This window comes from Mesoplodon densirostris, chromosome 19 (genome assembly GCF_025265405.1).
Source record: "Mesoplodon densirostris isolate mMesDen1 chromosome 19, mMesDen1 primary haplotype, whole genome shotgun sequence".
Lineage (NCBI taxonomy): Eukaryota > Metazoa > Chordata > Mammalia > Artiodactyla > Ziphiidae > Mesoplodon > Mesoplodon densirostris.
Genome location: NC_082679.1, coordinates 14,335,429 through 14,362,447, shown reverse-complemented (window position 1 = coordinate 14,362,447; position 27,019 = coordinate 14,335,429). Strand labels below are relative to the sequence as shown.

The 27,019-nt window shown below is 55.6% G+C and overlaps 1 protein-coding gene across 11 annotated transcripts in view; it reads left to right on the top strand.

The window, feature by feature from the left end:
• Positions 1-26,106, top strand: part of SIPA1L3 (signal induced proliferation associated 1 like 3) — a 241,749-nt gene extending 215,643 nt beyond the window's left edge. For 2 of the 11 annotated variants that reach the window (XM_060085446.1, XM_060085449.1), the window contains 6 exons: positions 11,095-11,260; positions 12,121-12,364; positions 17,490-17,633; positions 20,629-20,764; positions 22,466-22,547; positions 23,840-26,106. In XM_060085446.1, the coding sequence (XP_059941429.1) occupies positions 11,095-11,260; positions 12,121-12,364; positions 17,490-17,633; positions 20,629-20,764; positions 22,466-22,547; positions 23,840-23,983 (916 nt within the window). In that variant the 3' untranslated portion in view covers positions 23,984-26,106. The other 9 variants (XM_060085448.1, XM_060085447.1, XM_060085450.1 and 6 more) reach the window with 9 other exon arrangements.
• The last annotated feature ends 913 nt before the right edge of the window (positions 26,107-27,019 follow it).

Genomic DNA, 27,019 nt, shown 5'->3' with positions numbered 1-27,019 from the left:
GTAGCACTGTGTGGCATGTAAATGAAGGCCGTTCCAGGCAGAGGGAACAGCAGCTGCACAGACCCTGAAGCAGGAGCATGCTTGGTCTGCTGGAGGAAGGCCAGCGTGGCTGGGATCATGTGAGCACGTGAGGTCAGAGAGGCGATGGACACAGACCGAGAGGGTCTTGTGGGCCCCACATAAGGGCCTGGGCGTCTGCTGTGAGTGAGGCGGAGCCGCGGGAGGATCTGGAACAGAGAAGGGACGTGACCTAAATTGGGTGTCCACAGGGTCCCTGTGGCTGCGTGCGGAGCACGGCCTGCGAGGGGCAGGGAGACCAGCGAGGCGCTGCTGCGATGGTCCAAGCAGGAGACGAGGGGCCTGGAGCAGGACGGAGGCCAGGGAAGGTCAAGGGGGCGGTTTCGGGAAAGATTCTCTGACGTGGGAGCAGGCAGGCTTTGCTGGCAGATTAGCTGTGGTGTGAGAGAAAACGAGGTTGAACATGATCCCAGGTCTCGCAGCCTGAAGGATGGATGGACTCTCCTCGGGCTGAGATGGGGACTGAGTGGGGAGCAGGCCCAGGGGAGCTCAGAGCTCAGTCCTGGACAGTTTAAGTTTGCAACTAGAAGACGACATGGAGGAGGCAGTCGGGTAAGGAGTCTGGAGCTCAGGGGAGAGGTCAGGCTGGAGAGAGAAATTTGGGCGTTGTCAGCATAAAGGCACGAGGCTGGAGAGGAAGGGAGGTGTAGGACTCAGCCTGAGACCCCTCAGTGTTCATACGAGGAGGAGCGCGGGGTGACAACTGTGAGCCGTCAGCGGGACGAGCCCGGGAACCGAGCGTCGGTTGAGCCTCACAGAGGTGACTGGAGGGTGCGGGAGAGAAGGCAGGGCAGCATCGGAGGCAGCTGGTTTGCAGCATTTTGCTGTGAAGCGAGAGAGAGCACAGAGGAGTCGTCAGTGAAGAAAGGGTTTCCGTGTTTCTAAGTTAGAACATGATGATAGCAAAGGTTTATCAAGTACTCACTGTGTGCCAGTCTCGGTTCCGAGCTCTCGTCCGTGAATTTATTCACCGAATCCTCCTCAACAGCAGCTCCGGGAGATGGACCTGTTATTCGTCCAGTTTTACTGATGAGGCACCTGAGGCCCAGAGGCTCAGAGCTGGGAAGGGACGGAGCTTGGATCAGAGCCTAGGAAGCTCGGGCCAAGGCTCCTCTTCAGTTGGGTTTGGGGGGGGTCTGCCCTCCTCCACCCTGTTCTCGGTGATGTCCTCTTTCATGACCTGGTTGGGACCATTCAGATGTGTGGTGGCACAGAGCTCCTAAGGAGAGAGGTGTCAGGAGACAGAAACGGGATCCCTGGAGATGTGGGCAGGGAAACAAGCAGAGAATCCAGTTCACGCACCTCACTAACAGCCGGGGGCACCCGGAAAACTAGATTTGGATCCTTCGCTCCCCTGATTAAAACCTCCAGTGGCTTGCCCCGCTCCCAGGATTAATGATAAAGGCTCACATTTACAGAGCACATATATCGTACCAGGCACTGGGGCACCATGTGCTTTGCCCAAAATCCCACCTGGACCCTGCATGACCCGCCCCGTCACCCCTCTGCCCTCATCCCATCCCACTCTCGCCTGCACTCACTCCACTCCAGCCACCTGGCCTCTTCCCACTCCTCAGACTTGCCAAGTACAGGCTGACCTCAGGGCCATTGCACTGGCTCTCCCTGATCCCTGGAATGCTCTTCCCCCACATCTTGTGGCTGTCTCGGGGAGGGGAGGGGTTTGGTCCAGTGCCACCTCCTCAGACGGGCCTTCCCAGCCTTCTGTAGCCCCCGCCGTCATTCTATCACTGGTCTCTGTTCCACTGCTCATTTTTCCCACTGGAAAGCAGGTGACTCTGTCTTGACTCGTAGCCACCTTGCACTGTGTGGCTGCTCCGTCAGAATGGAAGGTATGAGCCTCATATCTCACTTCATTCTCACTGTAACCCCAAAAATACAGTAAGGCTCCCACTTTTCAGGGTGGCCGGAGGGTCAGGCCCTGTTGATCTCACTGTGCTCCTCCATGAGGGCAGCTCCTCTGGCCTTCCCTGGCGTGTGTGCTGTTCCTCCTGCCCGAGTACCCCCCCAGCCCCACCTGGCTCACTCCTGCCCATCTGTAGTTTGCTAGGGCTGCCATAAAAAAGTACCGCAGACCAAGTGGCTCAACAGCAGAAGTGTATTTTCTCAGAGTTCTGGAGGGTGGAAGTCGGAGTCAGGGTGTCAGCAGGGTTGGTTCCCTCTGCGGGCTGTGAGGAAGGCTCTGTTCCATGCCTCTCTCCCAGCTTCTGGTTGACTTGCTGGCAATCTGTGGGATTTCTAGGTGTGTAGGTGCATCACCCCAATCCCTGCCTTCGTCTTCACGTGGCCCTCTCCCTGTGTGCGTGTCTCTGTGTTCACATTTCCTCTTTTTATAAGGACACCAGTCATTAGATTAGGGTCGATCCTAATTGCCTCATTTCACCTTGATGACCTCTGTAAAGACCCTATTTCCAAATCAGGTCACCTTCTGAGACACTAGAGGTTAGGACTTCAACATCTCTTTTGCTTGGGGGACCCGTAACACCACCCCTCAGGTCTCAACACAGACACGCCGTCCTCGGAGAAGCTCTCCCATCCCCCACACCAGGCTTATCCCTCCCACTGACCCCACGCTTCTTTCCTTCCTCAGCCTCTGTCCCAGGGCACATCAGGCAGTCGTTTCCTAGAGACTTGCTTCCTCCCTGTCGGCCCACTGGGCGGAGGGTTCTGGGAAAGCAGAGACACCCGAGCCCCATCCAGGGCCCAGCACATACATAGCAGGCACTCGGAAAACATACCTGGATACATGACAACTGCGAACAAACAGCAGCCCCCCCTTTCCCAACATAAAATCCAAAGAAGGCTTTTTACATATGTATGTGTGTTGTGTAAACATGTAAACTAAATATATAAAATACTGGGGGACACAAAATAGTTTCATGGTTTCTTATGTTTATTAATTTAGTTACAGATACATTTTTATTTTTTATTTTTATTTTTTTTAATTTTTTTTTGTGTGTGTGGTACGTGGGCCTCTCACTGTTGTGGCCTCTCCCGTTGTGGAGCACAGGCTCCGGATGCGCAGGCTCAGCAGCCATGGCTCACGGGCCCAGCCACTCCGCGGCATGTGGGATCTTCCCAGACCGGGGCATGAACCCAAGTCCCCTGCATCGGCAGGCGGACTCTCAACCACTGCGCCACCAGGGAAGCCTTCATGCTTTTGTCCACACGCTCCCATTTCGGAAAGCTGTTTTATTCAAACTCTGCCTGAGCATTTTGGAGGCAGTATCTTTGTCATTTAAAGACACTTCTGAGTCACCTAACCTAGTTTTCCAGAAAACATTGTCTTTACTTCCAGCTAAATTATTTGAGGCTAAAACGTTTTTGTTTTTTTTTTAATCTGTAATCCTGTTGCTGAAATTTTATCCCAAGGCAAAAGAATTCATTTGCATAACTTATCTACCTACATTTACTGATACTCCCCCCCCCCCCGCCAAGTACTGTCATAAGCCCTGTACCTACTTTAACCCATTTAATCTTCATGACAGAACAATGAGGTATAGGTACTTTGTATCCCATTTTCCAGATAAGAAAAATCGAGGTACAGAACAGTTAAGTCACTTGCCTAAATTCACTCAGTTAGTTAAGGTCAACAACTGCAAATATTATGGTTGTTGGTTTTATAATCTGTCCCTACAGGTCACCACATATTATGAGATTATCCCCAAAGGAGTAATTACCAAATCTGCCTCCTTTCTCATTGATTCTGGTCAGGGACCTCTAATGCATCCCCAGAGAAATGGAAAATGGCTGCGGCCGACACGGGGGCGCTGCCTTTCAGCCAGGCTGCTGGCTAGGGCTGTACCAACCTGGCCCCATTGATCCTCCCGGAGACTTCCAGAGGAAGAGACCGAGGCACAGCCAGACGTGCGTAGCCCAGGTCACCCAGCTGCAAGTGGCAGAACCAGGATTCATGCCCAGAAAGATAACTAACAGAGCATCTCGTCTTAGGAGAGACTCAGGGAAGACTTGCATCCAAGGCAGTGACGTGCATTTTCTGAGGACTGACTTCTTAGATTTGGGCACGTGGTCTGTTAAACGAAAGACAGAATGAGCTGGTGAAGGACAGAGGGGACACTGAGGGGACTGAGAGCACCTGCCACGGAAGGTCCCTCACCTCAGCCCCTCTGCTGCAGGCTCTGGTCAAGTCTGTGGGACGGGCCAGCAGCTTTGCCTCGGGAGACGGCCGGACAGCCCCGTTTTGACCGCTTTGTCCCAAGACGCTGAATTTACTGGGCTGCCTTCTCCCAACCAGTAGAGGAGCAGAACAGCATGGGGGTCGGGGTGGGACTCGGCTGCTTACCCCCTCCTTAACCCCTCAGTTTCCCTCTCTTTAAACTGGCCTGACGGTCCTCCCTACCTCCCAGTTGTGAGGATTTCCTGAGTTAATCCATGTGAGGACCCCCGCACCGAGGTTGAGCTGCACAGGGCTTAGCGGTGAGGGACGACTCTAGGCCGATTGGTTGCCAGGCTGGAGCCCGCGGAGCAGGAGGCAGAACCAGCGGCCCTGCGCCCTCAGCCGTCCTGGGCACCTCCTCCCCGCCAGGCTGGTCTCAGCCCAACTGAAAGGCTGGCGTGTTGCTGCCCTGCTGGCCCCCGTCCCTGCTGGCAGGCCCAGTGAGGAGGGGGCAGGCCCTAGGGAGCAGCCTGTTTGTTGCCTTAAGGTGGAGTGGTGGTTGGGAGGCCAAGCCCCCTGGTCACGCCCGAGGACCCAGGCCCCGAACGTCCTCATCCTTAAGAAGGGCAGCCCTAGGGCTTCCCTCATGACGCAGTGGTTAAGAATCCACCTGCCAATGCAGGGGACACGGGTTCGATCTCTGGTCCAGGAAGATCCCACATGCCGCAGAGCAGCTAAGCCCGTGCGCCGCAACTACTCAGCCTGCGCTCTAGAGCCCGCGAGCCACAACTACTGAACCCGCGTGCCACAACTCCTGAAGCCTGCGTGCCTAGGGCCCGTGCTCTGCAACAAGAGAAGCCACCGCAATGAGAAGCCCACACACTGCAGCGAAGAGTAGCCCCCGCTGGCCACAACTAGAGAAAGCCCGTGCGCAGCAACGAAGACCCAACGCAGCCAAAAATTAATTAATTAATTAATTTTTTAAAAGGAGGGGGCAGCCCTGCCTCGTGTAGGGCCACTGAGGGGATGAGATGAAATGATGTGTGTGGAGGGCAGCCTGGGGCCTGGGAGAGAGTGAGCGCTCAGGAGGTGAGCTTTGCTGCTGCTGCAGTTGCCACCACTGCAGAGCAGTCCCCCGAGTCAAGCCCACAATCCGACTCTGCTCTCACCGTGTCAGAACGCTGCTCTCAGAGCATCAGTGCTCCCACCGGTAGAGCAAGGTGATGGAGGCGATGGCCGTGAGAAAGGAGCGTAGCCCCGTGGGACGCACCGGCCCCAGGGTGAGGGCCCACATCCCCCAGGGCCGCCGTCCCCGTGTTCCGTGCACACTGAGCACTGTGTTCATCGTGAGCAAACCTCGGGCGGCTCAGCGCGTCAGGCAGGTGTGGGTTCCGAGTGTCCTCAGCTCACTGTGCCTCGGTCCCCCAGCCTCAAAAGGGGAAGACAGGAGTGCCTACCTCCCAGAGGTGGCATGAGGATGCAGTGAGGCATAGGGACGTGCCTGGTCAGCGTTGGCTGGGCTGACAGGCACTGGCATCTAGTGGTTGACACCTGGCTCTCGGGCTCCCTCCTTCCTCGAGTTCAGGGGCCCTGGGGCCAGCTCAGTGCAGCCACGGAAGGAGCAGCATCCCCGCCCCACGGCAGGGTTGGCCCCCACTCCCACCGGCCTCTTCCAGCCTTCCTTCCAGGAAAATCCACCTGCTGCCTGAGATGCAGACCTGGTGAGTGTCCTCACCAGCGAGGTTGGCAGAACCCCCAGCTCGGGCTGGCTGACAGCGGTGCTAATTAGCTTAATTAACCTGGCCCCAAGGGAGCCGCCCCAGTTGGAGGCCAGAGCTCCAAGTCAGCTGGGATCGGGCCCAGACAAGTCGGAGCCATTGGTCGCCTTCCACTCCTGGCCCTTCTGTCACGGGAGAAAGAAGTTGCTGATGTCCGGGTCCTAACTGCAGAGCCTTCTTTGTAATTTTTCTGTCTTCCCTTTTCTTTTCTGATGTGAGTGGTTTAATTCCACAGTGTGGCAAATGCAAGTTCAGACGACATGAGCAAATTAGAGGCTCTGTCCAATGCTGTCAGTCAGAACCTTGAGAGCGGGTACCTCCTCCTGGATGTTTTTTTCATTTGTGTTTTAGAAGGTAAAGCATGCACAGGATAAAAACCAAACTAGTACAAAAGGGTTTGCAGTGAAAACCAGGCCTCTCTCCCTTCCCTGGCCCCCTGCCATCCAGCTCCCCTCCCCAGAAGCGACCATTGTTTCATTTATTCTGCATCCTTGCAGAAATGTTCCGAACATGACTGAGCACACACGATTGAGTGTGCTTCCTTTACGCCCCTTTTTATTTATCCATGTGGTCACCTCCTGTCTGTGCTCCAGCCTTTTTCACTTACTCTTAGCTCAGCGACAGTTCCGTATTAGTACATAGAAGTTGGTCTCATTCTTTTTAGCAGTCAGAGAATAGTCCATTTTATCCTCAGAGGTCATTAGGTTTAAGCACTTATGGAGACCAGAGATCTTGAAAAGAAGGAAAAAGATCAGAGATGCACAAGCCCAGTTTGGTTTGGTTTGTTTTTTTTTTTAACCTGAAATTAATGCCATTGTAAATTATTGCTTAAAAATTTCAATTTAGAAAATACATTGGGGGACTTCCCTGGTGGTGCAGTGGTTAAGAATCCACCTGCCGATGCAGGGGACACGGGTTTGATCCCTGGTCCAGGAAGATCCCACATGCCGCAGAGCAACTAAGCCCGTGCGCCACAACTACTGAGCCTGTGCTCTAGAGCCCGCAAGCCACAACTACTGAGCCAACACGCCACAACTACTGAAGCCCGCATGCCCTAGAGCCCACGAGCCACAACTACTGAGCCCACGTGCTGCAACTACTGAAGCCTGCGTTCTCTGGGGCCTGCACACCACAACAAAGAGTAGCCCCCACTCACCACAGCTAGAGAAAGCCTGCACGCAGCAACGAAGACCCAACGTAGCCAAAAATAAATTTAAAAAAAGAAAATACATTGGAAAATTCTTTCAGAAGAAAGCGAATAAGGGCAAAAGTGATCAGTTTGACTCTCCAAACTGAATTTCATCATACTTTTTCTCTTTAGACATGTCCCAGCAGCCCACTAACAGTGTCAGCCATGTGGAACTTGCAGTGGATAGATAGGTGCAGAGTTGAGGGTCGGGGGAGAAGGTTCTAGCAGGATTTCTTCCAGTGAGCCAGCCTTCTGCTGTAGAATTAGGAGTCCTGGAGGTCCTGGGAGCTGGGAAGGCAATTTAGCAAATGAACCCAAACAGAGCAGGGAAGGAATAGTTATGTTCTTTTGGCTTGACTTTTTAAAGTATAGAGAGTAAAGTATTTCCTGTTTTATAAAAGTCATTTAAGCTTGTTGCAAAAAGAAAGGAGAGAGTAAGGAAGGTTAGAAGGAACGAAGAAGATGAGTAGGGAGGTTGGCTGGTTGGTTGGAAGGAAGGTTGGTTCCATGTGATACACGTTTAACAACTAATTTGGAGTGCCTGCAATGTGGCAGGTCTTGTTCCCAACCCTGGACATAGAATACAGAAGGCTGTGAGTCAGGTAGGAGGAGTGGAACCACAAACACGAGCACACAGGACAGATCATCATGAGGTGGATACAGTGAAGAAGTAGCACAGGATCGCGTGTTGGAACTCACCTGGGCCGGGAGGGAGCACCAGAAGGTCAAGTGGCCAGGGGAGGTGAGAAGGTGACAGTTGTACCAAACTGGATGGATGAGAAGCCGCCACTCACAGGGAATGCTGGGGAGGGCGCTCTAGGCAGACAGAGCAGCCAGTGCAAAGGCCCTGAGGCAGGAACATGCCTGGCATATTTAAGGAACCTTGGGAAGCCTGTGTGGGAGGAGATGAGGGCTGAGACCGGGCAGGACAGATTGTTTCGGACCTCGTGGGCTGTGGTGAGGAACATTTACAGAAAGTGAATCCCCACATATCCACCTTTGGAGCTGAGACTTTGGTAAACGTCAGTATACCAAGCTAAGCTGTGTGTGAGTTTTGTTTTCTAAAAATGATTTCGCACCAGAAGTACCAGTTCTTTATTCCCATGACACATATCTGGGCGAACCTCTTCCCATGTCATGTGGACCAACTCCACTTCTCTTCAGCAGCTAGATAGTATTCTGTGATGCCACTGTCCCTCCCTGTGGGGCCTCGCCCTTCCCCTGCTGGCCAATTCTGTTTGCTCCATAGGTAGGACCCCGTGAAGTGTCCCCGCACACCTGGCACACATGGGTCCCCGTACACCTGGCACGTTAAAGGACACATTCCCAGATGTAGAACCCCCAGGGTAGAGAAAGTGCACGTTTTAAAGTTTTCAGTAGGTCATTTTACACCCCTTGCAGAGGGGAGCCTCGGGGACAGCGCCCCTTTATTGCGGTGGATGAGCTGGAGGGAGGCCTGGCCTGCTCCCTCACCAGGTTGATGGGCTCAGGCACGCCCTGCGCTGAGTCACATACTCCCCTTGTGAAGAGGATTCTGGGAAATGGCCAAATCAAAAGGGAAGAGGGAGGGGTGAATCCCCTTCCAGCTCCCAAGGGAGCAACCTGTACTCTGGGGTGTATACTTCTCTTTCTCTCTTTGTGTCTCTGTTTCTCTCTTTTGGATAGAGCGCTTTTCCTTTGCCTAAAGAGCATACTTCCCTAATAATGACAGAGCCAAAATTACCCTAGACCTGGAATTCTCATTTGAGAAGGAATACGACCTAACAAGAAAAAACTTACTGCCTTTTCTTCCTTCCTTTGTTAAAATCCCGAGGCTGGCAGCTGAGAAAATGAGAAAAAATGTAGACTTCAATACCCTCAAGAGCCCAAGATATCTTATTTCTTCCTGGGTTCAAAGATTCTTTTTCTTTCCTGAGTTACAAAATGATGAAGTCTAGGTGTCAGCTCTAGTTTTTATATTATTATTGTTGTAACACATGATTATAGCAAAATAAATTCAGACAGTTCAGAAGGGTGTTGGTATCAGATGAAAAGTAAAAATCTCATTTTTCCACCTCCTAATAAGACTCCTGCTTCCCAGAGGTAATCGTTCATAATTTCTTCCAGAATTTTTTTTCAGCATATAAAAGCATATTATTAAACCAAACGTGATTATGTTCCACATACTGTACAGCTTTCATATGCCATCTCTATGGTACAAACGTGACAGCCAAGCGTGATCGTGACACCATGGGCTCTGAGGCCTGGTGGCCTTGGCTGGCATCCTGGCTCCTCCATTCATAGGCTGTGTGACTTTGGACAGTTACTTTATCTCTCTGTGCCTCAGTCTCCCACCTGTAAAATGGAGATGCTAGTAATAGTGGCTCCCAGGGAGGGCTGCTGTGCAGATTTCACAGGTTAGCACACGTGGAGCCCTCGGGCTGGTGGCTCATGCCTGACGCTGCGCTCCTCTTAGCTGTCATTATTTCTTTCCTGGGGTGTAGCAACACCTCAGGTGAGGGATCTGGTTTTCACTGGGGAAGGAAAACCTGATCTCAAGGGCTGGGCCGGAATCAGAAGGCAAGAGGAGGTCTCAGGGGAAGTCCCAGGAGTGGAGGACACAGAGCCCCCAGGAGCCAGCCTTGGCCAGGAGAGGGCCAGGGAGCCGGGGGTGATGGCCTGCGGAGCCAGTGGAGGGGATAGGAGCAGCAGGAGAGGACTGTGTGCAGCTCCGGGTGCCGGGCAGCCTCAGGTAAACAGTTACAAGAGCAGCTCTCATTCCCCCATTGTCTGTTCTGTGAGGCGCTGGCCAAGCGCTTTGCAGCAAACCCCAAAATGCTATGAGGTCAGCGTGTTTTCCAGATGAGCAAACCAAAGATCAGAGAGGTGGTGTGACTTGCCCAGGGTCCCACAGCAGGAACAGGTGCAGGTGCCTCATGTCTAGATCCTCCCGGCCACCCCGTGATGCGTGAGCTGTCTTACCCCATGTGGTGGATGAGGAAACCAAAGTTAGGGAGATCTGGTGCCAGGCCCTGGAGCACTCAGGCCAGGGGTCTGCTGCCTTTGGCCCTGCACTTGCGCAAAGGGACTGGTCCCTTTGGGGGATTCTCCCTCTGTGGGACCCCATCCCTCTTCTGTGGTTGGAACCCCTGGTCCAGGCCACCCCAGTCTCCCACCTGAACAACTGCTTCCCTTCCTCACTGTCTCCCTGCTTCCATGAGGGTCACTTTTCTGTCTGAGACCCTTGTAAAATGCACATCAGGACCTAGCACTCACCAGATCAGAGGCTCCCTAGATGCAACCCCAAGTCCCCTCTGTAGCTCATAAGTTCCAGAACGTCTGCCCCAGCACCTCCCAGGCCTCACCTCCTCCCCCTCAGCTACTCATCCCCCCGCCACTCCGCAAACTCACCGAGCCTGTTCCCACCTCACAGCCCAACACTTGCTGTTCCCTCTGCCCTGTGCCCTCTTCCACAATACCAGGTGGATTCCTGCCTTCCTCTCTCCAAGTTTCTGCTCCGATGTCATCCCCTCAGAAAAGCCAGCCTCCATCCCCAGCGATCCCTATCCATTTACCCGGCTTTATTTCTCTTCAGAATACCTCTCTCTACCTCACATTATGGGGTCCCTGTCTTTGTTCGTTTATTCATTGTCAGTCTCTCTGACTGGAGTCAGCTTCACATTCACCGCTGTATCCCCCCCTCCCCCCGCCGAGAACACGCATGGCACAGGGTAGGTTCCCAGGCAGCGTCTGTGGGATGAGCGAGTGGAGAGAATAAACCAAGCCTCTCCTCTGCCCCACTTTCACCAGATGTTGTGGGGAAGCTGCGGTCACTCGCCCAGTGGCGGCCAGCCTTCCTGGGTCAGGACAACCTTGAGAAGCAGCTTGAGCCTCCCGAGACCCCTCTGACCTTGACCATGCCCCTCTCATTCCAGGCAGGTGGACAGCAACACCAAAAACGTCTTTGGGCAGCCGCGGTTGAGGGCCTCCCTCCGAGACCTCCGCTCTCCCCGGAAGAACTACAAGTCCACCATCGAGGACGACCTGAAGAAACTCATCATCATGGACAACCTGGCACCCGAGCAGGAGAGAGACGCTAGAGTACGTAGAGGCTGCCCCGCCCCTGCCCCGCTACACACACACACAATCAGACAGGCTGGTGGGGGAGGAGGACTGCCTCTGCCTGCCCACCGCCTCTGCCCGCGGCACCTGCCAGCCTGTTTGGGTGCGTGGCTCCGCAGCCAGGAGTCAGGACGTCGAGCTGGTCGGGGCAGGGTGACAGCGTGAGCCAGTCTGGAAGGCTTGCAGGGGATTTATCCCCACCGTAGGTCACGCGACTGGACCGGGATGCTCTTACTGGCTCTCACGTCCTTCTCGTGGAGCCCAGGGTGGAAGCAGCCCCCACCCTCCCTGGACCACAGGACCAGGAGTGCAGGAGCGGGGCCCAGGGGGCATTTAGGCTCTTGTGACCCAGGGGTGGGGGTGGGGCCAAAACAGCAGGCGTCTTCAGTCCCTTCACACATCCCCTGCTTCTTTTCCCTCTTGTCCCTGCCTCCCTCTTGTTGGCTGTGAGCTCTCTGGTGGGGACCTGGGTGGCAGCAGTCTCTCCAGGGTTCCCTCCCACCAGCCTGAGCTCTGGGGGAAGCCAGCACACTGTCCCGCGTGGTCCCCACCAATGATTGGCTCTCAGGCTCCAGCTCAGGTCACCCTGCCTTCCCTGACCTCACCTGGAGCTGGAGGGTGGGGTCGGCCCTCCAGAATAAGGTGGGCTGCAGAGGGGGGGAGGAGGAATCCCCAGGAGAAAATTGGAGTACGTTGACCAAAAAGGGAGCAGAAATGGATGCTGGTTGGGTAAAGACCGCAGACATCCAGGACGGGAAGAAGCCTCTGAGGACGGCGACCCTGGCTGGGCCTGGCCGTGACCACGCCTGGCGTCCCGCCTCCCATCCCTGTCTTGGCAGCAGTCGCCACAGAAGAGCCTGCAGCGGACGCTGTCGGACGAGAGCCTGTGCAGTGGGCGTCGGGAGCCCAGCTTTGCCAACCCTGCCGGCCTGGAGCCGGGCCTGCCCAGCGACGTGCTCTTCACCAGCACCTGCGCCTTCCCCTCCAGCACGCTGCCCGCCCGCCGCCAGCACCAGCACGCCCACCCACCCGGCGGCCCCAGCACCGTCCCTGCCACCGGCAACGGCTTCCCAGAGAAGAAATGTGAGCCCGGGCACCCAGGGGCTGGCTGAGGGTGAGGGGGTGGGAAGCAGGGGCCACGAGCACACAGATCACCTAGAGGTCAAAGGCTGGGGGTCATCGGTGTCAGAGTGAGCTGACGGAGGGAACCGAAGTGCATGGGAGCTTCAGGGGGCCCTGGTGACTGAGCACCACCGGGTGTCACCCACAGAGCAAGGGGTTGTTGGCCAAGCATCAGGGGTCTCCTGGGGGTCACCAAGGAATGGTGGCACCCAAGGGTTGGGGTCATCTGAGACCAGAGAGAGGGCGTTAGTCTCTCTAGGTGTCTCCAGACTGGAGAGCTCATCACTAGGGTCCTGAGGATCGAGGGTTTCTATTAGCTGCCCCCCTTCCCAGCTCCGTGTTCCAGCACCAAGCAAATCGCCTTGTGAATATTTATTTACGTAAGTGACGTCCCCCAGGCCTGCAGCTCTTGAAGGGAAGGGGGTACAGGGGTGTGACCAGCATCAGCAAATAATTACTGAAGGGGGCGCTGCGCACACGGCCCCCATCCAAAAGCTCTGCACTGTCGGGTTGGCCGTGCCTTCAGCCCACCCTGTAATCCCTTATCCACAACCCCAAAGGCTCTGAAACGGAAAGGCAAAGCAGAAGTTTGGGTCAGGCTCACTGGGCAGCAGTGCTCGACCTGAATGGATGCGAGGCTGTTTATGGTCCTTCTTTACCCCACTTGGTGTGAACGAGCAGTTGCTTCGTTGAGGAGCGCTAGTGTGTTGAGTAGGGGCACTGCCGACCTTTCTGGGTGTGTACGTATATATAGCGCATCGTACTGTATCAAATTCCAACAGATCTTGACTTCAGAGATGTGTCCACCCCAAGGGTTTCAGCTGAGGGCCTGTGCCCCTGTAGCATCTAGATGGAACCCTTTTGTACGTTGCAGGGGATGGGTTGGAGGAGGCTCTGGGACTTTTTTGCGGGGTTCTATCTCCCCCCTTAAAATTCTTCCATGGCTCCCCATTAACCTAGTATCTCGGTCCGTACTCCTTGCCCTGGTGTTGTGCCCCATGGGGGGCCCCACCTCAGTCCCTCCGCTTCACAGTACCCTCCCTTGGATCCTTCTGTCCCCAACTCTTTCGCCTCAGGGCATTCCACATGGCTGGTCCCTCTGCTGGCCATGCTCTTCCCCTAACCCTGTTTTTTTTTTTTTTGTGGTACTCGGGCCTCTCACCGTTGTGGCCTCTCCCGTTGCGGAGCACAGGCTCCAGACACGCAGGCTCAGCGGCCATGGCTCACGGGCCCAGCCGCTCTGCGGCATGTGGGACCTTCCCGGACCGGGGCACGAACCCGCGTCCCCTGCATCGGCAGGCGGACTCTCAACCACTGCGCCACCACGGAAGCCCCTAACCCTGTTCTTGATAACTAACTCCTGCTTCTCCTTCAGGGCTTTGCTCAGTTATTGCTCTGGAGGCCTCCCTTAAGCTCCAGCCTGGTCATCCCTCCCATCTTAAACTCCAGAGCACCCGGCCTGCCCCTCCATTGCCTTCGTTCCACAGATGTTTCTTGAGCACCTGCTCTGGGCCAGGCTCTGCTCTAGGCAGTAGGCACACAGCGGGAGCACGTCAGAGGGGCTTGTGGGGCTGAGCTTCTTGGCAGTTCCTCTTGCTTCCCTCAGCTTCACTCTGTGTCTCCTTCATTTGCATCTTGCCTATACTGCCCTGTCCGTGCTGAAGGCAGGGCCTGGCACATAGTAGGCATTTGACACGTCGTGAGGAGAAGGCAGGAGAGGGGCCAGGGCAGGGGTAATATGCACAGAGGTCACAGACCCACACAAGGCAGACAGAATGCCCCTGACTAGCCCTGCCTCGTCCTTTCAGTCTCAACTAAGATGCCGCTGCCAGGACTTCCCTGGCAGTCCAGTGGTTAAGACTTCACCTTCTAGTGCAGGGGGTGCGGGTTCGATCCCTGGTCGGGGAGCTAAGATCCCACATGCCTTTGGGCCAAAAAAAACAAAAAAATAAAACAGAGGCAATATTTTGACACATTCAACAAAGACTTTAAAAATGGTCTGCATCAGGGACTTCCCTGGTAGCGCAGTGATTAAGAATCCACCTGCCAGTGCAGGGGACACGGGTTCAACCCCTGGTCCAGGAAGATCCCACACGCCGTGGAGCAGCTAAGCCTGTGCATCACAACTACTGAGTCTGCACTCTAGAGCCCACGAGCCACAACTACTGAGCCTGCGTGCCATAACTCCTGAATCCCGTGTGCCTAGAGCCTGTGCTCCGCAACAAGAGAAGCCACCGCAATGAGAAGCCCGTGCACCGCAACGAAGAGTAGCCCCCGATCGCTGCAACTAGAGAAAGCCCGCATGCAGCAACAAACACCCAACACAGCCAAAAAGAAATAAATTATTTTTTTAAAAACTGGCCCAGGGCTTCCCTGGTGGCGCAGTGGTTGAGAGTCCACCTGACAATGCAGGGGACGCGGGTTCGTGCCCCGGTCTGGGGAGATCCCACATGCCGCGGAGCGGCTGGGCCTGTGAGCCATGGCCACTGAGCCTGCGCGTCCGGAGCCTGTGCTCCGCAACGGGAGAGGCCACAATAGTGAGAGGCCTGCGTACCGCAAAAAAAAAAAAAAAAAAAAAAAAAAACTGGCCCGCATCAAAAAAAAAAAAAAAAAAAGATGCTGCTGCCTCCAGGAAGTCCTCCTTCCCCAACCAGGCTGCCAGGCTGAGTCAGGCGCCTCCTCTGGGCCCCCACAGCCCCCTGGCTTGCTCCCATCCCATCCTGCCCACTCTGCCTTATGTTTTCCCATCACAGCCCCACTCACTCCGGGCTGTCACTGTGTGGGAATGAGTCTATCTCCCCTGTTGGACTGGGGGCTCCCTAAGAGCCGGGTCCAGGTTGTCTGGGTCCCTACGGGGACCACAGCCCAGGGCCCTCTGTCTCATGGAGCACACACATATACCTCTCTTTGCCCGTCTAACTCCCCTGTCCCCCTGGACCACAGAGAGTCTCATCTGGCCTCAGTGTGGCCGGGGGCCCTGGGCCTGTCCACCTCTCCACGCCTGCTCGAGAGCCCTTCCCAAGCCACGTCGGGGCTGAAGAGATGCCGTCAGCCCAGGCCTGGGCTTCACGGATGAAGGGCTCTCCATGCCAAGGAGCCTCTCACAGCAGCGCCCGCTGATAGCTTGCTTGGCTGTGGCAGCTGCTCCCGCGACCCTCACCCGCTCAGTAGTGAGATGCTAGGAGGCTGGAGATGGAGAGCATGGAGGTCAAGGGCTCGGCATCCTTCCTGCCCTCATTCATTCCCCTGAGCTTTCATTCACTGGGCAACACTTAGTAGCACCACATGTCCTGAGAGCTGGATGGCCTGAGTTTGTAGTCCAGGTCCTGAAGTCACAGCTGTAACCTCTCTGTGCCTGTAAAAACGTGGGCAAAAATAGTGCCCACTTCACTGGGTTAATCCGAGAATCAAACAAGTTCTTCATGGAAAACACTAAGCTCAATGCGTGATATGCAGTAAGCGCTGAAAAAAAACCCAGTAGCTGTTTATGCATTTTTCTGTTAGTTTGCTGTCACCAGGAGCGAGCATTCTAATCTGACATCCGTCAGGTTTGTGCCTCTGGACTAGAGAGCAGGGTTAAAATAGGATATTAACAGGGACCCTCTGAACACCAGAGCCGTGGGGGGTTGGGCTTAGAGCAGGGTCAGTGTCAGACCCCGCGTGTCACAGCCAAGTGCCACCACCGGTGAGCGTGAGTCTGCATGCAAGGGAGCTTCCCGCTCTGAGTGTAGGCCGCCCCCTCTGCCTCACGGGGTCATAGCAGCACCTCCCTCCCGGCTAATTGGAGGTGGGACTGTGAGATGATCCCTGTAACACCCAGCAGGGTGCCCGGAGAGAGGACACGCCCGTTGGGGACATGGCTTTTCCTGCCTGAGTCACCTCCTGACCTCTGTGCTTCACTTTCAACCTCTCTCCCCTTCCCTTTAGGGGCTGTGAGGCCTCGGCGAGCTGAGGCGGGGGGCCTGAGCCCAGCATGGGGGACACGCTCTGTCTCTGCAGCAAATGCAGCTGTTGGTGCAGTGCTCGTGCCATCTGTCACTTCCAGCACCCTGACACTCTTTCTCTGCCCAACGTGTCATACCTGAACCGACCAGGTCTCCCCCCACAGTGACCCTGCCACGTCTAAACACCATCCATACACTGAAACGCCCCACATTGTATCTGCAGCCTGGCACTCACTCCTCCACTCCAAAACTCACGTGGCCAGCGCCCCACGGGTGTCTGAGGCATCTCACACGCCCCCAGAAACTAACTTTTGATCCCACCCCCAGCCTTCCCCAGCTCCAAGATCTTGAAGTCATCCTGGAGCCTTCTCTGTCTCACGCCCACATCTACTCTCGGGAAATACTATTGACTCCACCTATAAAATAGACCCAGGATCCGTCCACTCGTCCCTGCAGCCCCACCTGGTCCTGTCCGCCCTCATCTCACTCCTGGACCATCGCAGGGGCCTCCCCACTGCCTCCCTGCTCCCCGCTCCCCCTGCCTACCGTCTGTCCCCCACACGAAGCCAGAGGGACCCTCTGGACACCTGTGACAGGTCACACCCCTCCCTGCTCAGGGCCCACCTGTGGCTCCATGTCACCCAGGGGAAGAGAGAAAGTTCGCGTCATGGCCCACAGGGCCTCACACAGTCCAGCACTGTCACCTGTGACTTCACCTCCCACTGCTCTCTGCCTCTCCTGTCCCAGCCACGCGGGCCCCTTCAATGTTTCTTAAACCTCTAGGCACGTTCCTGCCTCGGCTTTTTCAGCTCCCCAGAATGCTCTTCCCCAGGTGCCCCCGCCCCGCCCCACCCCTTCCTTCAGAGCTTTGTGCAAAGGCCATCTTCTCAGCGAGGCCTCCCTCAGCACCCTAAAATCGTACCTACGTAAACATCCAACACTCCTACCCCCTTAGCCTGCTGGATGTTTTCCCTGGCATTGATCATCTAATAAATATAATGTACTCGTTTAATTATATGTAACAGGTATAACAGTTACATAATGTTACATAATTGTATGTGAAGTGTAACATAATGTGTTAATTTCTTTGTTTCTCCCACGTTGTCACTCACCCATCTCCCCTCTCCGCTGTCCCCACCCAGCCACCATCTCAGCCTCCGAGCTCTCACTGGCCGATGGGCGGGACCGGCCCCTGCGGCGCCTGGACCCAGGGATGATGCCACTGCCTGACACGGCTGCTGGCCTGGAGTGGTCCAGCCTCGTAAACGCAGCCAAGGCATACGAAGGTAGGCACCTTCCACCCAGCCCCGCCAGATCCCTACTCCCTTCTCTCTTCTGGAAGGATCCACGGAGGGTCTTGGGGCTTTGAAGGGGGACACACTCGGGTTCCAGAATGAGGGGAGCAGGGTTCACATCCTGCCCTGTCCCTTGGTCACTGTGCAGTCCTGGGCAAATGTCTTCATCTGTCTGATTCTCCCAGTTACCTTATCTACAAAACTGGGATGAGACTGCACCCACTGCCTGGAGCCGTGGGGAGGAGTCTGTGTGTAAAACGTGTCGGGCACAGAACACGCTCTCAGCAGACAGTACTTTCTGTTATTATTACAGTGCAGAGTTTTCATAATCCAAATTGTACTTAGACGTACTTTGGCTGCAAGTGGCAGAAAATCCAAATTAACAATGACTTAAACAAACAAGGTTTTATGCAGCAAAAATTCCTGGGGTGGGCAGTCTGGGGCTGGTATGGCACTTCCACAAACGCATTACAGCTCAAGCCCCTTCCGTGCCTGCTCTGCCATTCCTGGGGGGCCTCACCCTCACAGGCCACTAGAGCTCTGGCCATCATGTCCAGCTCTGACCAGCAAGGGAGACATCCCCTCCCTTTGAGGACTATTCCCAAAGCCTTATACTCCTCCTACACTTGCTTCCCATTGGTCAGAGTGTCACGGCCACACCTGGTTCCAGGGCAAGCTGGGGTGTGAGGCCATGTGCGAGGCTGAAATTTGTGATGTGTTATTACCAAGAAGGGGAAAGAAAAACCATGAGGGACAGCTGGCAGTCTCTGCCACTTCTCTCCCGTGTGACGTTGGGCAAGCGGCTTTACCTTTCTAAGCCTCAGTTCCCACATCTGTGAAACCGCGACAGACAAGAACATATTCTTCTGGCTCATTTTCCATCTTTTAGGCCACAGCTTTGCTGTCCCTCCTCCAGGAAGCCTTCCCTGATATCCCTTAGTCTGGATCAGGCACCTCCTCTGGGCTCCTATAGCCCTGACCCCTCTGCCTGTGCCCTTGCTTTCTAATGATGGCAAGACCCGGGCCTGTCTCAGTCGCCACTGGGTGCCCAGCATGGGTCTGGCACAGAGCAGGATCTGTTAAACCAGACCCATACGATACACATCCTCCTTATTTCCACGTGTGAGCCAGCCCACCTCTGACAGGTGGCCCTGGAGGAAGCCCCTCCCTCTTTGCTTCCATTCATTGCTTCCATCCTGTCCTGCAGCCTCTCCCCAAGCCACGGGATGAAGGCAGTCAGGCCTCTGGGGTGGGGAGGGCATGGTAGGAGGGAGAACGACAGAGAATAGAAGGCCCGGCCTCAGGGATACCCCAGCCTTACACTCCAGAACCACTGGGGAGTGGCTGCCAGGCAGTGTCCCAGCGCTGCTGTCCAGAGGCCTGATGAGCTCGGGAGTGGGGGGCACTTCCTGAAGGAGGTAACTCTGCAGCCACAGTGACATTACGGAGCATCTCCTCAGCCGGCACGTTATCACTTTACAAACATCATCTCTTCTGCTCTTCAGTCTGAGGGATGTATTAGGATCCCATTTACAGATGAGGCGACTGAGGCTCGGCTGCCACAGTCACCGGGCCAGAAGGTACACTTTTCAGCATGCGCAGTTGGTCGTATGTTGGTTAAACCACAATAAGCTGTTTTTAAAACGTAAAGGAGAGGAGTGATCAGGGGAATAAAAAAAACCAAAGAGAGTGCAGGGGAAGGAACCAGAGTATGTTGAAAAGTGTGGAAACTGGCGGTGGGTTCATGAGGACCCATGATGCTCTTTTCTCTGCTTTGGGGCCCGTTTGAAACTATTTATAGAAAAGTATTTTCGAAGAGAAGAAATATTGTATCCAAGACAGAAAACCACAGCTATAAAGGATGTTATTTAGAGAATTGGATAAATTTCAAGATGACTATCTATTAGACAGTAATACCGTACAAATGTTAAATTTCCTGAGTACGAAGTTGTTTCGTGATTATATAGGAGCCTGTCTACTTTTTGGAGATGGGTAGTGAAGTACACAGAGGTGAAATACCAGGATGTCGGCAATTTACTCTCAAATGGTTAGGGAGTAAAATACACACACACACACACACACACACACACACACACACACACACGCAGAAAGTAAGTGTGGCAAACCGTTAACAGTGGGTGGGTCTTGGGGAAGGGTATTTGGGTTTTCACTGTGCTGTTCTTTGAGCACAGAGATATAAAGAGCACAGAGATGTAAAGGAAGCCGCCTTTGCCAGGTAGCGGTGCCCTCTCCCCACGGGGCGACACGCAGCCCCACCTCTGGTTGTTCACTCCTTGCACATTCCATTGTCTGGCTGTCCTAGGGCTCACTCAGCCAGCTGCTTTTTGGATGCATCAGGACTGTCGCCAGTTCTTGCCATTATAGAAGGATCACCTAATGGTCCCATCTGAAAGTGCAGGTGCTCAGGCCCCTCACCCAGAGCCAGTCACGTGTCTGGGGTGGGACCCGGGAATCTTTGCTTTAACGGGCAGCCCCCTGGGATTTTTTTCTCTCTTCTGTATACCTGATATTCTCTGTTCCGCTTTCCTTTTTGCTTTTGAAGTTTCACATTCTCAGAACTAGGATGATGAATCCCCACGTCCTCATCACCCAGGGGTCAACCCCATCCACTTCTGGCCATTTTTCCCCCTACCATTTATTTGTTGACGATACCAGGTCACTTCTGCCCAATTTGGGTGGTCACTTCCCCACACCGCAACTTAATTTCTTTCTCTGTCCCTTGTGTTTTGTGTAAGCTGGTCATCGGGTCTGGAGGCTTGCTCAGAGTCAGGACGGGTTATTGTTGTTTGTGTCCCGATTTGGTTTGGTATTTTGGCAAGAATCCATCCTACACGCCTGTGTGGTCTCACCGGGGTGTGATTGGCAGTGTCCTGGAGTTTCCAGGGAGAGCTTGGTCACTGGGGGAGGGGGTGGAGTGGGGAGGAGCCGGGAGCCCTGCCGACCACCGCCCCCCTCTGCCTGGCAGTGCAAAGAGCCGTCTCGCTCTTCTCTCTCAACGACCCAGCTCTGAGCCCGGACATCCCGCCAGCACACAGTCCTGTCCACAGCCACCTGAGCCTGGAGAGGGGGCCCCCGACCCCCAGGACTACCCCTACCATGAGGTGAGGTTCCTTCCCCACGCTGGGTGAGAGGCCGCCGGGTAGGTCACCCCACCACCCCTTTGGCAGTAGCTGGAGGAGCAACTGCCCCTCTCACCTGACAGACTTTGGACTAACCCACGTGCTGGGGCCCAGCAGGGACCAAGTCGGGGTCAGCCCTGTGATCAGCATTCAGGATTGTTTCACTGCCAACTTGGAAAATCGCTAAGTAGTGCCCCCAGTCTCCCCCTCCGCCCCCGGGCCTCTCGTCTGCCCCCTCTGTCTGCCCGCTCCTGGGTCTCCTCCTCTGCAGGTTCCTAAATTACGCACGTGTTCCCCTGACATTTACCTCTCACTCTGCCCTGGCAGGCCCCGTGCTGGGCTGTCTGGGGACACAGCGGTGATGGAGGCCCAAGCCCTGCCCTCACGAGGCTTCCGGGGGAGGGAGGAGGTCGGGGGGGCGGGCATCTCACATATGTCATCTCACATGTAGTGCAGCAGATGCAGCTGCACCAGCTTGGCAGAAAATAGAACTACAAAGAGGGAGAGAGGATGGAAATGGCATGTTTGCGTGTCCGTGGATTTCAGTAGTGCACTTCACACTCATCTGCACACCTCCCCGTGCAGGGTTCTGTATACAGCAGTCGTGCACTGTACTTTATGGGCCGTTCAAGCGATTTTCTAGGGTGGTTTTGACTCTCCTGGTTTTTTGCTTCACACAGTGGCTTTAGAACTCAACCTCCACCAAAGATTGGCCCCACTATAATAGCAGAGCTGGGTGGTTACAGATAGGGCACCACGGCAGGGGTAGGAGCAGGGTGGGCGTGGAAATGCCGGGACCTCCGGGCACGCTCCCGGACGCCTTTTGCCCTGAACTGATGACCTGCCTCCTGTCTCCCCTTGTGGCTGCAGCTCCCCAAGATGCAGCACCAGCAGGGAGGAAAGGGTGGGAGAAGCAGGAGGGCCGAGTCCTCTCCCCTTCTTGGGCGGAGACCCCCCCCCCCCGTCTCCCTCTCGTCTGCTGCAGCCCACATGCCCCCACGACCCCGGCACCCCTACCGGGTGTGTGCGTTCCCACAGCACCCAGTGGAGGCTTCTCGGCTGCCTGCCCTCCTCTGCAGGGGCCAGGCGGGCCCAGGCCTGGGGAATCTGCACAGAGGGGGAGCCACAGGCTGGGGTCCTGGGTGCAGAGTCCCCGCCTGAGCCTGGGTTTCCCCTCTGTCCAGTGGGGAAACCACCGTCCGCCCTGTTAGGTGAGACCTCACATGGTACAGGGTGGGCTCTGGGTAGCGGGGGGCTGTTACTGTCCGTATCGTTACTGGTCCTGTCCACCTGTCAGGCTCTCCCATCCGTTTGCTCACTTAGATGCCCCATATGCTGGAGCGATGCTCGGGCCTGCCGGGGGCTCGGTGGATGGGCGTGGGGGGGTGTTCTTTGTACTGTGCCACCTGAGGTGGTCATACGTGGGGGGAGTTTCTCCCAAAAGCACACGCATGGTCCATCCTCGGGAGGAATGCACACACGGCAGGCCTGGTGCTCCCACGACCCACATCCACATCCACAGACATGCCCTCGCCAGGTGGAGCGTGGCCTTCTCCTCCAGGCATCCCTTGGGACTCCAGCAAGAAAAGGACTCCCCAGAGCCTCAGGGACAAGAGGGAGCCTGTATCCCGGGCTCCTCCCAGCTGTGGGCCGAGAGCCTGACCCTGCCCCCTGTCTTTCCAGTGAGGAGCCACCCCTGGATCTGACAGGCAAGGTGTACCAACTGGAAGTGATGCTGAAACAGCTGCACACGGACCTCCAGAAGGTAAGGCTGCCAAGCAGCCGCTTCACGTGGCACGCACCTCCCCACTGCACTTCCCGGCCCCCCCCGCCCCGGAGGGTGGCAGGGGACAGCGAGGCTGAGGCACCCGTCCCCACCCACACCCCATCTATTCTAGGGGAGGCCACCCAGCTTTGAATGTAGTCATGAGTGAAGAGTAAACAGTGACAGTAGGGAAGCCTGGCAAAGCACACAGAGAAACCCTCATGCCCTCCTGGAGGGAGAATCAATTGGCCCAGCCTTTTTGGAGGGCAATTGGACAATGTTTGTCAAAACGGTAATTGCGTACCTTGTCGACCCAGCAGTTTCACTGTGGGAACTTGTCCAACAGAATTTCAAGCACGGGCACGAAGAGACCCATGAGCAAGGATGTTCGCTGCTGCACCGCTGGCAATAAAAAAATTGGAGCCAGTGCAGCTGTCCGTCAACAGGAGAATGGTTATATAAATGACAGGACACCTGTGCAGCGGAATGGTCTGCAGCCAATTAAAGTAGTAACAGAAATCTATATATTTACTAACATACAAAAGAAGTCCAGTAACTCAAGCAGAAAATTAAGCAAGTTGCAAAACCGTTTCCTAGAGTATCATCATACTTAAAAAATGTTTAACAGCTGTGGGTCAGAGGGATATCTAAAAGGCGACATTCCAGATTGTTCCTTGTACTTATCTCCAGGGTGTGGAAGAGTGAGGGGAAATAAGAGTGGAAGAGACTTTCACTTGTCGTTTTATACGTGTTTGGGTAAAAAGCCAAAAGGTGGCCGAGTAGAACATGGGAGTCTCAAGCACTGGAGTCATAGGGGCCCAGGTTCAAATCCCACCCCACCACTTAATGCTGTGTGACCTTGCACAGGTCACTGCCTGAGCATCTTACACTGTCCTGGAAGGGCAGCCCTGCATCCACATCCCAGCCCCCTACTTGCTGTGTGAGGTCTGGTCTCCTCTTCCAGGAAAATGGGGGTAACAGCAGTCCCCAGCCCTCGGGTGGCTGTGAGGGTGGAATGAGGTGCTCCTAACTGCAGTGACGTTTGTCAGTTACTGCACGTCAGGCTGTGTTCTAAGAGCTCAACATACGTGACCTCGGGGAGACCTCTCAACCGACCCTTTTAGAGCGGAGGAACCTGGGGCCGAGACTCGCCTGAGGTTGCTCAGCTGTTGAGAAGCAGAGCTGGGACTTGAACCTCGGCAGCCTGGCTCTACACCACGGCCTAGCGGGGCTCGCAGGCCCCGGGGAGCCATTCAAGATGCGCCCGCTGATGCCAGCCCCCGCCCCCGCAGGAGAAGCAGGACAAGGCGGTGCTGCAGTCGGAGGTGGCCAGCCTGAGGCAGAACAACCAGCGGTTGCAGGAGGAGTCCCAGGCCGCCAGCGAGCAGCTACGCAAGTTCGCCGAGATCTTCTGCAGGGAAAAGAAGGAACTCTGAGGTGGAGAGGCTGCCACCTCCCCGCCTCCACCTGGGCAGACCAGGGGCTCCTGCTCTCCTCTCCTTCAGCCCGGCTTCTGGTTGCAGGTGTGACCCAGCTATGCAGCCAGGGCCCCACTGCCCTCCCGTGGACACGGACGCTCCAGGTGGCAGTGGGACCTGAGGGAGGCCTCACGGGGCTGTGAGCTGGGGTCCACTCCTGGCCCTCGAGCCCCAGAGGGCGACGTGGTCTCCGGCCTCCCTCTGAGCTGCCATCTGAGGTTCCTGGGGGCTGGGCCACGCCCACATTGCCCCCAGGGTCCCATCCTGCCATCCGCATCCAGCCTCTTCCTAGGACCAAGCCATTGGAAGCTGTAGGAAGGGGGTGGAGGGCAGGAGTGAGTCTCCAAACCCCACAGCTCCAGGAATCCCCCAACTGGGTTTCTTCACCACGTACAGCAGCATCTGGGCTTATGGGGCCAAGACCCCTGCCTGAGAAATCACGGCGGGAAACCAGCCCACTCTCCCCTCACACCCGGAGAGGTGCGGGCCGGCGTGGAAGCGGGCCAGGGTTCTTGGTCCCTGGTGCACTGGCTCCAGAAAGCATGGACATTGCCCCCTCCCTACCCTGTCCTCCAAAAAGCAACCAGGAGCACTTTCTCAGAGTTTCATTTATTGTCTTGGGGGGCCCCAGGGTGGAGCAAGGAAACCCCAGCATCCAGAGTTAACTTCTTTGAGGGGGAAGGTATTTGCACGCTCGGGACCATTTCTCCAGTCTTTGTCTACCAGTCCCTTGACTGCCAGAGGCCACGGCACCTGGGCCCCTCCGCCTGTGAGCTGCTGACCCGGCCAGGCCCAGCGGCGGAGCCGGCACAGCCCCACCCCTCGCCCTCCCCAGCTCCGTCAGCCCCGGCCCCTCCGGGGCACCAGGAGGGGCTCCATGGAGCCGTCAGGTCCGGGCGGAGGGAGGCAGCCTCCCTCTCCTCTCCGCTTTTGTTTCCCTTTGCAAAGCCCCTCGGCCCATCTCGTAGGCCCCGCAGTAGCAGCAGCAACATCGGACACCTGTCACTGTGCTCCCCGGGGAGCGCCTTGCTGTGCGAACCCCACAAGACGCTGGTTCTCTCGAGGCAATAAGGGGCAGCTGGCCAGGCAGCCAGGCCGGTGTGGTACTACGCTGTTCACCCAGGAAACAGTTTCTTTTTTTCCTTTAAAAACAAACAAACAAAAAATATATATATATATATTTATTTTTTCATGTGGAGTTGCGCCAGAACAAGTCTGTACGGCCACAGTCTGTGGTTTCCCCCAACCTCAAGCTGAGGATCGAGGCGCGTCCCCCGTGGGCTGGGGACGAAGGCAGGGTGGGCAGGCAGGCCGGGGGGCCCAGCTGAGAGCAGCACGCTCCGGCCGGGGGCCAGCACCGGGCGGTCCAGTCCCGTCTGGAGACCCCGCCGCCTCCTCTCTGGGGCCAGAAACCTCAGGGAAGGAGGCTCTGGGGACCGACCACACAGGACACAGACGTTGAAGGAGCAAGAGAAAAGGACCCTCGTCGTGCCTCCCTGCCAACAACCTCTGGCCCTTCGGCAGCACTGCAGTCCCGCGAGAAAGGCCCTCAGGTCTGCCATCTCCTCTCCCTCACCTGTGGTTTGCGAGGGGGGCCTGCCGGGTCCTCAGCCCTGGCCAGCTACTGTGATGTCTCTGCCCCTCTTCCCGGGTCCCTTTTGGGGAGGGTTCTCCAGGACCACTTACCACCCCACCCTTTCCTCAGACCCTAACCTGGGGCTCACCCCTCCCCTCCCCGTTTTTGTTTGTTTGTTTGTTTAAGTTGTCTCCTCATATCTTCAGATCATTTGAATCATTTTGGGGACCTAATCGTGTACATCGACAAGTGTAAATTATGATTTTGGGTTTTGTTGTCTGTTATTTCTAAAGGATCTCTGCAAAGCACATTTAATTTGAGTTTGGTGTTCTATCTGATGGCTGAAGATAGCAGCAGGATTTTTTTTATATATATATGTTGATTTGTTTCATTTGGATTTTTTTATTCTTTATTATTATCTCCCCCCACCCCCCAGCCCCATCCCTGTCTTGAGATTTTCTGGCATGTTTCTGGAGGTTTTAAAGGAAATAAATGTTTCATAGAAGTGGCTTGTGTGTTCGCTAGCTGAGCAGCTGCCTGGACTCCCTGAGAAGCGGGTGTGATCCAGCGTCAGCCCCCTCCTCCTGTCCCCCTTGTCCCAAACGCTGTCACACCCGATGCACGCACACACCCCTAAGAACCAGGGAGCACCATTCTTTTTCTTGAAACCCAAGTGACAGAAATCCAACACTCAGAACGTAAGAAATTTAGTGAGAGCACGGAGTCCTAACCACTGGACCGCCGGGGAGTTCCCCCGAATGTAAGAAATTCTTAAGTTAAAAAGAAGGAGGTTTTACCTCGGAATTCATATACTTGAGGCCTGAAAGCCAGACCCGGCCCATGGAGTTGTGTTGGTTTTTAACTTAATGGTCAACTTTTTAAAATCTGGAGATGGTACAGAAAGCAAGCTGGATTTCGAGCTTGGTAACTCTGTCCTCTGCAGCAAGACTCTGAACTGAGGGGCCCCTGCCTCCTTGAGCGGGGCTGTCGCCCCAGGCCACACCCTGCCAGTGCTATAGCTCCCTGGCACCACACCCGCCCTTGGTGGGCGTAGGCCTCCCTCTGCCCGTCAGCTACTCAGTGGTTTGGAGTGAAGAGCAGCCCCTGCTTCCAGGCCCCGGGGGCTCGGGGACCTCAGCCCCGGGCCTAGGGGCTCTCCTAGCTGGGAGCGGTCTTAAACTTCTGGGCCCAGATCTGCAGCTGCCCTGGCGAAACACTTTCTCAGTTTGACCCGGGGATCAGGGTCAAACTTATTTTCCAAATCTCGAAATTTCATGTGAGAATCCCAAGGTCCGGCTTCGGGCGGGAAGTCTAGGTCCAGCTCCACCTGGATCTGAGAAGCAGCCCCTCCTCTTGACAGGGCTGGCCCCACGGCTGGGGCTTCCTGGCCCACCTAGCCATTTACCTGTGATGGACTT